The sequence below is a fragment of the Rutidosis leptorrhynchoides genome, chromosome 6 (genome assembly GCF_046630445.1).
Source record: "Rutidosis leptorrhynchoides isolate AG116_Rl617_1_P2 chromosome 6, CSIRO_AGI_Rlap_v1, whole genome shotgun sequence".
NCBI classification, from domain to species: Eukaryota; Viridiplantae; Streptophyta; class Magnoliopsida; order Asterales; family Asteraceae; genus Rutidosis; species Rutidosis leptorrhynchoides.
In genome coordinates, this window is record NC_092338.1 from 375,168,014 (window position 1) to 375,181,417 (window position 13,404).

Below are 13,404 nucleotides of genomic sequence, written 5' to 3' on the forward strand. Positions count from 1 at the left end.
CGACGGTGGGAAAAAAGAAAACAAAAGAGCTGCACGCAACTCAAAGTTGAGAGAGAATTAACGTGACTTCTAATCAAGAGTTTTAATGGTTGAGATTAAAAGTAGAAGTTGCATTTAATGGTTATTTCTTGGCCATGTAAGTTATTTTCAAGGATGATTAGCTAAAACCAACTTTCTTATAATATATAAATATAGATACACACTCATTATTCATTGAAGCATTTCATCGAACAGTTGGAAGGCTTTTTTGACATGTTTCTTAATTATATTTTAAATTTCATTGATTACAAAACAAAAAAGGAAAATCCAACAAATAGTTTAACAATCGATTAACCCAAAAAAAATCAAAAGATCTAAATAGGTTCACAATCAATTAACAAATATAATAGATCAACAATCGAATATTGAATAAATGTCTTGATAAAACTAAACACTTGAAGAAGACGTTCAGAATGAAATAGAGTAATCGATTACCGATTGTTGGTTAGATACAACGAAATTGATTGTTATGGCAAATCAGATGGAGTATCTGTATGTTTTTTGAATCGTCATTTGATGAATGCTTCTGCTACCAAAAACATGTTCCAGAGTGTATTTCATTCTCTTGAATCGATTAATTAAATCGATCGCCTGCAAACCCTAATTGTATAGATCGAATTCATTTGGAGGTGATAAACCAACTTTTGTGATGCGAACCCTAATTGAAAATAGCGAACATCATTTGATAAGAATCCCGTTTTTTTTTTTATTGTTTGGAGGGTATTTTCGAACATTAGTGTCAAAATAGGAGGAGAGATACAATTGTTGACTAATCAAGAGTTTTAATGGTTGAGATTAAAAGTAGAAGTTGCATCTAATGGTTATTTCTTTGCCATGTAAGTTATTTTCAATGATAATTAGCTAAAACCAACTTTCGTATAATATATAAATATAGATACACACTCATCATTCATTGAAGCATTTCATCAAACAGTTGGAAGGCTTATTTGACATGTTTCTTAATTATATTTTAAAAAATCGTTGATTACAAAAAAAAAAAAAAAAAAAAAAAAAAAAAATAGGAAAAATCCAACAAATAGTTTAACAATCCATTAACCCAAAAAAATCAAAAGATCTAAATAGTTTCACAATCAATTAAAAACATAATAGATCAACAATCAAATATTGAATAAATGTCTTGATAAAATTAAACACTTAAAGAAGTCGTTCAGAACGAAATAGAGTAATCGATTACCGATTGTTGGTTAGATATAACGAAATTGATTGTTATGGCAAATCGGATTGAGTATCTGTATGTTTTTTGAATCGTCATTTGATGAATGCTTCTGCTACTAAAAACATATTCCAGAGTGTATTTCATTTTCTTGAATCAATTAATCAAAGCGATGGCCTCCGAACCCTAATTGCATAGATCGAATTCATTTGGAGATGATAAACCAACTTTTGTGATGCGAACCCTAATTGAAAATAGCGGACATCATTTGATAAGAATCCCGTGTGTTTTTTTTTTTTTGGTTAGTTTGGAGAGTATTTTCGAACATTAGTGTCAAAATAGGAGGAGAGATACAATTGTTTACTAATCAAGAGTTTTAATGGTTGAGATTAAAAGTAGAAGTTGCATCTAATGGTTATTTCTTTGCCATGTAAGTTATTTTCAGTGATAATTAGCTAAAACCAACTTTCATATAATATATAAATATAGATACACACTCATCATTCATTGAAGCGTTTCATCGAACAGTTGGAAGGCTTATTTGACATGTTTCTTAATTATATTTTAAAATTCATTGATTACAAAACAAAAAAGGAAAATCCAACAAATAGTTTAACAATCGATTAACCGAAAAAAATCAAAAGATCTAAATAGTTTCACAATCAATCAATTAACAAACATAATAGATCAACAATCGAATATTGAATAAATATCTTAATAAAACAAAACACTTGAAGAAGTCGTTCAGAACGAAATAGAGTAATCGATTACCGATTGTTGGTTAGATACAACAAAATTGATTGCTATGGCAAATCGGATGGAGTATCTGTATGTTTTTTGAATCGTCATTTGATAGATTCTTCTGCTACTAAAAACATATTCCAGAGTGTATTTCATTTTCTTGAATCGATTAATCAAAGCGATCGTCTGCGAACCCTAATTGCATAGATCCAATTCATTTGGAGATGATAAACCAACTTTTGTGATGCGAAACCTAATTGAAAATAGCGGACATCATTTGATAAGAATCTCGTGTTTTTTTTTTGTTAGTTTGGAGGGTATTTTCGAACATTAGTGTCAAAATAAGAGGAGAGATACAATTGTTGACTAATCAAGAGTTTTAATAGTTGAAATTAAAAGTAGAAGTTGCATCTAATGGTTATTTCTTTGCCATGTAAGTTATCTTCAATGATAATTAGCTAAAACCAACTTTCTTATAAAATATAAATATAGATACACACTCATCATTCATTGAAGCATTTCATCAAACAGTTGGAAGGCTTATTTGACATTTTTCTTAATTATATTTTAAAATTCATTGATTACAAAACAAAAAAGGAAATCCAACAAATAGTTTAACAATCGATTAACCCCAAAAAAAATCAAAAGATCTAAATAGTTTCACAATCAATTGACAAACATAATAGATCAACAATCGAATATTGAATAAATGTCTTGATAAAACTAAACACTTGAAGAAGTCGTTCCGAACGAAATAGAGTAATCGATTACCGATTTTTGGTTAGATACAACGAAATTGATTGTTATGGCAAAACGGATGGAGTATCTGTATGTTTTTTGAATCGTCATTTGATGAATGCTTCTGCTACTAAAAACATATTCCAGAGTGTATTTCATTTTCTTGAATCGATTAATCAAAGTGATCGCCTGCGAACCCTAATTGCATAGATCGAATTCATTTGGAGATGATAAAGCAACTTTTGTGATGCGAACCCTAATTGAAAATAGCGGACATCATTTGATAAGAATCCCGTGTTTTTTTTTTTGTTAGTTTGGAGGGTATTTACGAACATTAGTGTCAAAATAGGAGGAGATATACAATTGTTGACTAATCAAGAGTTTTAATGGTTGAGATTAAAAGTAGATGTTGCATCTAATGGTTATTTCTTTGCCATGTAAGTTATTTTCAATGATAATTTGCTAAAACCAACTTTCTTATAATATATAAATATAGATAGATACACACTCATCATTTATTGTAGCATTTCATCGAACAGTTGGAAGGCTTATTTGACATGTTTCTTAATTATATTTTAAAAAATCGTTGATTACAAAACAAAAATGAAAAATCCAACAAATAGTTTAACAATCGATTAACCCAAAAAAAATAAAAATATCGAAATAGTTTCACAATCAATTAACAAACATAATAGATCAACAATCGAATATTGAATAAATGTCTTGATAAAATTAAACACTTGAAGAAGTCGTTCAGAACGAAATAGAATAATCGATTACCGACTGTTGGTTAGATACAACGAAATTGATTGTTATGGCAAATCAAATGGAGTATCTGTATGTTTTTTGAATCGTCATTTGATGAATGCTTCTGCTACTAAAAACATATTCCAGAGTGTGTTTCTTTTTCTTGAATCGATTAATCAATGCGATCGCCTGCGAACCCTAATTGCATAGATGGAATTCATTTGGAGATGATAAACCAACTTTTGAGATGCGAACCCTAATTGAAAATAGCGGACATCATTTGATAAGAATCCCGTGTTCTTTTGGTTAGTTTGGAGTGTATTTTCGAACATTAGTGTCAAAATAAGAGGAGAGATACAATTGTTGACTAATCAAGAGTTCTAATGGTTGAGATTAAAAGTAGAAGTTTCATCTAATGGTTATTTCTTTACCATGTAAGTTATTTTCAAGGATGATTAACTAAAATCATCTTTCTTATAATATATAAATATAGATAGATAGATAGATAGATAGATAGATAGATAGATAGATTTGGTTGGTTTAAGGGGCTTAGGTAAGTTTGAAAGTGAGGGGTATTAGCTTTAGTTAGATAAAAGCTCTTAAATAATAAAGTGTAATAAGTGATTATTTGAACTTAAGTTTTGTAATATAGTGATGCATTAAAACTTAAGTTTTGTGTGGATGGCCTTGTGATGTGTTCTGTTGATGTGTCGTATGACATGTCAATATTAAAATAAAATTTATTGTTACTATTTTCTGAATATTATTTATGTGTCTTTTAGCGTAAACTATCAATATCAATTTTTTTCTAATGTGAAGTCCAGTGCTAAACGTGGATGAGAATTCTGAAGCCCAAGCTAACGCCGAGACAATTATGATACTGAAGCCCAATGAAATAAGTATGCCAGCCAACCCACTTCACACTATAGAAAAGAAGACTATAACTTACACTCGTATTTTACATAAAGTTAAAGACTGAAAATATGTTTACATTAATGTATTGGGATCCTCTTTTGGTGTAAAGACGAAGCGAAAGCTAAGGCACGAGCCAAAGCCAAACCCTGGGTTTCCGAAACCCAAGAAGAATGCCAAATTCCAAGCCAGGGCAACTAAAGCACAATCTCTGAATCTCAAAATGAACCCTGAGAATAAACTGAACAAGCTCAAGCTGTACATGCCAAAGCTGAAGTAAAAAACCTATCAATTAAGTTTGCACACTGAAACTTAACTTCTATATTACAAAACCAAGTTATAAATTTTTGCAAGAATATTTAGTGATAGCAATCCGAAAACTCAATTAAAAAAGTTTTCACATTAACTAAGAAACCGGCATTTTCAAGCACATAGTTGTTCAGGATTGGTGTAGGGCATTCTTACATCTCCCCTTCTTTTTCTTCCTCCACCTTTATTTTTCCATCCAGACCCGGTTATAGCTATGGGCGACCTGGGCTTAGGCCAGGGCATCAAACTGATTAGGGCATCATTTTGTTATATGTTGGGATTTTAATTCTGATATATTATGTAGAGCCTTTATATTTTTTTTTATATTTTAGCCTTATATTTAACAATTGTTACATCAAGACTTGGTTATTATTCCGTAATATTAGTGGAATGAACATCGTAGTTTGCATCATCTCCGCATAACAAGATCATTTACAAATAGCCATCAATAAGTAACAACTAATACTCCGTATATGTTAACATCGGTATGACGGTATGTACTGATTCATTGAAATGAAATTTGAGGCTATCATCATAAATTAAGTAATTATTTTTTAATATACTCCCTACAAAGTAATATTCTATCATATATAATTCAGTAACAATTAAAAATTGTTGGTTGGACTAGACTTCGCTTGACCTGTAATATGGTTACGGTTACATCAAGTCACTATAGCATTAAATTAATTATATTGTACCGTTGCAATTTTAGATGATCAAAGAACTTTTAAAAGATTTTTAAACTATCATTGTAGCTTAAGTATGTTTTATTTGTTTATAAGGGCATCTTTTACGAAGCTCGCCCAGAGCATTAGAAAACGTTGGACCGGCCTTGTTTCCATCTCCACCACTTCCACCACCTCCACCACCTCTTCCTCCTCTTCCCCACCACTCTTCTTCTTAGCTCTACGTTCACAGTCAGTTCATGCTTATCCTCTTCCTTTAGGTACATATGTCTAACAAGAATACAAATTGAAGCCGCTCGATCCCCATGATCAGGGTGTTTAAAAATATTACTGTTATAGTCTTCAATGAAAACTAAATCCGTAGGCGAGATTCCTAAATCCATTTCTTGAAAATCGCCCATCTCCATATACCGCCGTTTTTGTTTAGACAAAATTTTCCACTCATTAGGTAACCATGTCATCGCTTCTTCATCTTTGAGTCTAATTTTTCTTGTTGAATCTTCGAACACCCACATTATTTTTCTTTCATTCCACGGGAATGGACATATTTCACACACTGTACATGCTACAAGTTCATTACTTTTACGGGTCTCATATGGTGTTTTGATGGAAGTATTGTGTTTACAAGTAAAGCTTTGGTTAATAAAGATGTTAATTTAGACATCAAATTCCTTATGCACGTAAACACAATACTAGCGCATTTGAACATCATTGTCACATTTGTGAAAATATTCCAGTAAAAGATGAAAAGTTTGTTTTGTAATACAGAACCTAAGTTTTAGTGTGCATGCTTACTTAATTGATTTATTTTTTCTTCTGTTTTGGCTTGTGCAGCTTGGACTTGTTTAGCTTGTGCTCAGGCTTCACCTAGAGGTTGGGCTTTAGTATAGGATATGCTTACTTAATTGATTAATTCTTACTCTTGAGGTGTTTCACTCTGGGTATGAAAATGACTTCTCTTTATTCTAGAATAGGGGAAAGATTGTGTACATCTTACCCCCCTCATACCCCACTTTTGTGGGATTGAGTTTTGTTGTTGTTATGTTCTATATATAACAATGGAAATTGTTTTGTATCATAACAATTACTTGATCTAGTGTATATGAATGTTTAGGAGTACCTGAACGCAAACTCCATTTATGTTTACCGATTCCATTTTGTACCCTTTTTGCCACCTAATTTTTGTCATTGATTCAAGTTTAACGGAATGATTATCCGGTAGATGTATTTGGACGACGATCAACTGATGGACGACTGAATAGATTATTTGAACGGAAAATCATGAATAGCATATTAGGGTTTATAGGGTTTGGTCAGAAAAAGAAAATTAAGAGCATCAAAGCAGATGAATTTAGTTTGATTGTGAACGAGAGACGCATGATATTTTACGGAAACATTTTTTATATTAAAAATAAAATAAAGTCAAACTAATACGAGTAACTTTTATAGCACTTATTTAATTAACTAGTAGGATTATAAAAACACTTATATTGATGGGGAGAAATTAAGAGATTATACATGAATTTTAAGGTGTGTTGTGACAAATAAGACCACATTTATTATACTACTCCAACTATATAATGAATGGCTAAGATTAATTGTAATTAATGGCTAAGATTTAAGTACCGGAAACCTCAAGTATGTAGACAATTCTAGAGATCTCTATGAAATTTTCACACCATTTGATGAACCAATAAGATCGTTCTAGAGACTAGAGATCTTCCATATGCTTCTTAGAATTTCTTTATTTTGGTTGAAACTTAGAATTATGTCACAAACTTAGTGGGTTGGATCACAAACTTAGTCCGTTGTGACACTAATCTTACATTTGTATTGTCTAAGTAAATTGTGAATAAGTTATACACTACGATATATGTAAAAAGTAAGCAATTGATGTTGGTGTGCAAACCCAATCCTACATAGGAGGGAGATAGATTCCAAGAGCAATATATAAGTTAGTGCGCTACTCCCTCTATCACCAATATGTTTTTAGAGTGGAACCTCATTAGCTTATATGATTGTGATACTTGATGGTTAATTGGGCTAATAAAAAGGATCCTACAAACTGGTATCAGAGCTATGGTGAGCCCAATTATAATGTGGAAGCTAAATCCTCGGTCCCTCAGTTTGCCAACGATAATGGAGCCATGGTGCCTTATATCGAAAGTCTTCCTTCCCAAGGCGTGGAAGTGCGGCGTGTCCCGATGGTGAAAGAAAAGTGAAAGAAAGAGATCGGCGATATAAGAGGCGTGTCTCGGTAGTGAAAGAAAAGTGAAAGAAAAAGAGACCGGTGATATAAGATGGCGGGAGTATCGTTGAAGGGGAGGCTCGGAGATGTGGTCTTCGGTTTGAGGGGAGGATTGTTGGGGTGCAAACCCAATCCCACATAGGAGGGAGATAAATTTCAAGGGCAATATATAAGTTAGTGGGCTACTCCCTCTATCACCAATTGGTTTTAGAGTGGAACCTCATTAGCTTATATGATTGTGATACTTGGTGGTTAATTGGGCTAGTAAAAAGGATCCTACAAACTGGTATCAGAGCTATAGTGAGCCCAATTATAATGTGGAAGCTAAATCCTTGGTCCCTCAGTTTGCCAACGATAATGGAGCCATGGTGCCTTATATCGAAAGTCTTCCTTCCCAAGGAGTGGAAGTGCAGCGTGTCCCGATGGTGAAAGAAAAGTGAAAGAAAGAGATCGGCGGTATAAGAGGCGTGTCTCGGTAGTGAAAGAAAAGTGAAAGAAAAAGAGACCGGTGATATAAGATGGCTGGATTATCGTTGAAGGGGAGGCTCGGTGATGTGGTCTTCGATTTGAGGGGAGGATTGTTGGGGTGCAAACCCAATCTCACATAGGAGGGAGATAAATTCTAAGGACAATATATAAGTTAGTGGGCTACTCCCTCTATTACCAATTGGTTTTAGAGTGGAACCTCATTAGCTTATATGATTGTGATACTTGGTGGTTAATTGGGCTAGTAAAAAGGATCCTACAATTGAGTCTTAGAATGACGTATCTTATGTAACCTTGAAGCCAATCAACACATTTGCAACCACAAAGTTAAAGAGCTATTTGAGTTGTTTGCCAATACATGACCAAATATATTTAAAAAATATACCTAGATTTTGGCCAATAGAAAGAAAGACAGTAGACGAAGCATTACAAAATTCTGGGTATTTTATGTTAAGCTGATTCTCATAACCTTCATCATATCATGTTAGATGTTTACTATACGGATACATACACTATTACTGTATTTTTTAAATTGTGAGCTCCAATGATGTATGTATGCTATGTAAGAAGATGCAACAAAGCAGGACGAACGAAGAGTGACGCTCAGAAACTGTAACGACCCGGATTTTCCGATCGTTTTATACTTATGAGATTAATATTTACATAAAATAAACCTTACCAACATGATAAGCAATCCAAACTATTGAGACTTATGTTTTTGAAAAGAGTTTCACACAACGTTTGACCGTCCAATTTGACCGATGATATCACGAACTATATAACACACGATAATTATACGATTATGTATATGTACATATCTATACATATTTAACATGATTTAAGGATGGTTTAACATTTCATTGTGAACTAACAACAATGAGTTATAAGTATACTTTGAGACCACAAACTTAAGTTTTCAAAACGATAACTATATGTAACGTTCTTTGACATATATACTTACAATCTATAATGTGTTAGTGATCTATGTCACCAATATGATTTAAGTGTAATGGGATTAATTTGTAACCAAAATAATCTTGATAAATATCGAACAAGTTTGGGGAAGTGTGGAGTGCACACTTGTTTGAACTTATCTTGATTATGACGGGGGTTCGGGGGCAGCGCCCCCGATAAGCGAGGTCCAAGGGGTGGCAACCCCTGACGGGGTCCAAGGGGCAGAGCCCCTGGCTGGGGTCGAGCTGCCAGGTCAGCTTGAAAATTTTTTTTTTGGGCTAACATTGCTTTATTAAAAATGTCTTAAAATTTTATTTTGGCCCGGTTTGACCCAAAAATAAAAGCCCAGTTTTTGAGCCTCTTTTACAGTTATAAACCCGTCCATATTTGAATTCTTGTTCAGATTCCTCAAAATTTCTACAAGTATATCTAGGGTATATGTAACCGTATCATACCCAGCTTCTATACGTATTTACTATTGGTATATACCAACAATAAACTTCAATGATCAGCCACTAGACATGATGTTACATGTGGGAACCAGCCATTTAACCTCATGTGTGACTTTTGTGCAAGAAAACAAACTAAATCTCCTATATATCCATCCCATAATCATGCTATTTTGCACACACACACATACAATTTTATTTCCAATTTTCTTTCAAGTTAATTCACTCCCTAATCTCTCTTCATTTACCTACTCAAGAACGTATCAATATAGTCATCCGATTTCAAGGAGATTACTTCCAATATTTCAATCCCACTCCACCACTCTTTTGATTCCAAGATTTTTCTTACCTTTTCCAGTAGCTTTGTCCAAGTAACTTGAGGTAGTAACCTTATTCATAACCTTATTCGATTCATATTTATATAGCTATCTTATTTTGTGTTGTAAAATTTTAACAACAAGAACATAGTTTGAGTGATTTCAAACTTGTTCGCAAACTAAATAAATCTTTCTAATTTGATTTTTAAAAACACTTCAAGACCTGTAATATATCATATTATGACAAAATCGGATTAATCATATTTTGGCTAATTAACATAATATTTAATATATATTTACTTATGATTTGATTTTATATATTTCAGGACCACCCGTAAACAACACGAGAAGATTAATCATAAGACCTCATGATTGTACGCAACACGTCATTTGACAACATGGTACTTTATGTACGCAACACGTCACTTGACAACATGGTACCATGGGTCGAGATTAATTCTGATCAATACGAATACGATGGGGTCTTTATTTATTTTATTTAAGCAACTAATTGTGGACCACTAACATCGGACTGCTAACTACGGACTAAGAAAATATTAAAAGTATTAAAAGTGTATATATATATATATATATATATATATATATATATATATATATATATATATATATATATATATATATATATATATATATATATAACGATTACTTGAAAAGAAAATATGTTGATATATTATATATATGGTTAGGTTTGTGATATCAATCGGAGACCAAGTCGTGTTTATTACCTTCAAGGCAAAAGTGAGTATATAGTCCCACTTTTAAACTCTAAATATTTCGGGATGAGAATACATGCATTTTATGATTTACGTTATGGACACAAGTGATTAAAAATATATATTCTACGTTGAGTTGTACCACTGGCATACTTCCCTGTAGTTTGGTAACTATTATTTACATGAGGTATTGTAAACGCGAATCCTGTTGATAGATCTATCGGGCCTGACAACCCCAACCGGACTGGACGACCAGTATTCAACGGTTGCACAGTACTTCGTTTCGGTGACTACACTTGGTACGGTGTAGTAAGATTTCATAATAAAGGGAATATGCGACGTTGATTAAATGTTAAGTATGGTTATCAAGTGCTCAACAACTTAGAATATTTTTATTAAAACGTTTATATATGAAATCTTGTGGTCTATATTTATAACGCTGCTGGCATTAAACCTATATCTCACCAACTTTATGTTGACGTTTTAAGCATGTTTATTCTCAGGTGATAACTAAAAGCCTCCGCTGCAACATATTGAATTTAAGCAAGATCTTGAGTATGCATATTTGTGTCAAAAATAAAACTGCATATCGGAGGATTTGTAATGTAAAATATGTTGAAGGTCGTATTGTTATTATCACATGTAAAGTTTGTAAGTCTAAGATTATCGCTAAACGATAATCATTATTAAGTTGTTTAAACCTTGTATTTGTAATAAAAGCTATGGTTTGTATTGTAAAAACGAATGCAGTTTTTGAAGAATGTCGCATATAGAGGTCAATACCTCGCGATGAAATCATATGTTATTGTATTCGTCCTTATGGTTAAGGTCGGGTTATGACAGAAATGCAGAGCTTTTATCGACATTATTACACGAAGTACCATTCAAGTGTTGCACAATGATAATAAACTAGAAAAAAATTCGACCGCGCGTTGCTGCGGTTGTATCCAACGCGCGGTCGAATTTGGATATACGTTGTTTGGTACCTAATATATCTAGTAGGTTGGGTTGTTTGTTGGACGTGTATGTATATGTATGAAATATAGCTTGAAAATATTTAGTGTTTTTTTTACGATGTCCGTTTCGCGTATAGTTAGTCGCGTTGTGTTCGTAAAATAATATCGAGTTGAACGGTGGTTTCAAAAAAATTTAACTCGCACCAAGCGAGAATATAGGGCCCGTTATTTAGTGTTTTTTTAACGATGCCCGTTTCGCGCATAGTTAGTCCCGTTGTGTCCGTCTTATTTTTTCGAGTTGAACGATGGTCTCGAAAAAATTTAACTCGGACCGAGCGAGAAGATAAGGCTCGTTAAAAATACGGGTGGAATTATTTTCTTTTATTTTAATAAAATTATATATTTACGATTTTTACCCCTGGAAAAGTTTGGGGTTGTTGTGTAAAGTAAGCCGAATTTGAGGGGTTGGTTGTAGTGTGAACGTAAACTCAAAACGACAATCGGTTACAACTGAAGCTACGAAATTGGCCATGCATATTAGTATATAAAGTTGGGGGCTGTTGTGTAAAGTAAGCCGAATTTGAGGGGTTGGTTGTAGTGTGAACGCAAATTTAAAACGACAATCGGTTACAACTGAAGCTACGAAATTGGCCATGCATATTAGTAAATAGGGGTAAGGTAATATGACCAGTAATCATCTTTCATTTTGTGGCTTTTGTTAAAGGTGTAAAATGGGCGGGTCGGGGTTTATAGGTCAAATTGAATTTGGGTCAAACATGTAAAGTTTTGGGAAAGTTCAAAACAGGTTAGGTAGTCTAAAACACCTTTTTTTTTTTTTTTTTTGCAAAAAAACAGGAAATTATATAAAAAATTTCACAGAGAGTGAAAATAAGGATTACAAGAGCAGGGGCTTACTAGCCCATAACCCAAAACAGAGGTCATATGGACATACCCATATTCACCTCATAAGTCCACTATCACCAAAACAAAATAACCACTAGAAAGCTTATAGCCAAAAAGCATTAACATATGCATATAACCAAAGTCAGTAGCAAAAAACAAAGCATCCTTCATCTTGTACGATCACCTTCGACAGAAGCTCAAACCATAATCCAAGGCTGTGATTTCCAAACATACATTTGATGACTCTCTACATTCCCTGCATTAACCAACCATTGGAACACTTTAATCTTAACATGTTCCACGACGCTTCTCCAACTTTGATAAGAACCATTAAAGAGAAAATTGTTTCTAGCAAGCCAAATTAACCAAAAGGAAACCGGACCAATCAACCTCCAAGCTTTCTTAGCATTAACACCTAAACCATGAAAGCACTCAAGAGAGAACTCAATAATGGAAGAAGGCATCACCCAAACAACATTCCACCAAGAAAATAAAGCAGACCACACATTTTGAGACCAAGGACAATGCAAAAGAAGATGATCAATCGATTCCACCTCCGACGTACACCATCCACACCTATCATCCGAACCATCACGAAGGCAATGACGAAAACTCAAAACTTCTTTCACCGGAATGCCTCCTTGGATTGCTAGCCAATGGAATATAGCAATCTTTGAAGGCACTAATTTATTCCAAACGATTTTAACCCAATCAAACGCCGAATCTAGATTAGATTCCAACATAACACGCTTGTAACGACCCGCACTTTTTCGATCGTTCTATACTTATAAGATTGATATTTACATAAATTAAACCTTACCAACATGATAAGCAATCCAAATTGTTGAGACTTATATTTCCGAAAAGAGTTTTACACAACGTTTGACCGTCTAGTTTGACCGATGATATCACGAACTATACAATATATGATAATTATACGTTTGTGTATATATATGTATATATACATATTTAACATGATTAAAGAATGTTTTAATACCTCATTTTATATTA

At 33.2% G+C, this 13,404-nt stretch overlaps 1 protein-coding gene across 1 annotated transcript; it reads right to left on the reverse strand.

The window, feature by feature from the left end:
* Positions 1–12,590: 12,590 nt before the first annotated feature.
* LOC139854913 (uncharacterized) lies at positions 12,591–13,136 on the reverse strand. The gene has a single exon (XM_071844185.1). It carries the CDS (start codon positions 13,134–13,136, stop codon positions 12,591–12,593), a length of 546 nt encoding a protein of 181 aa, XP_071700286.1.
* Between the last annotated feature and the right edge of the window lie 268 nt (positions 13,137–13,404).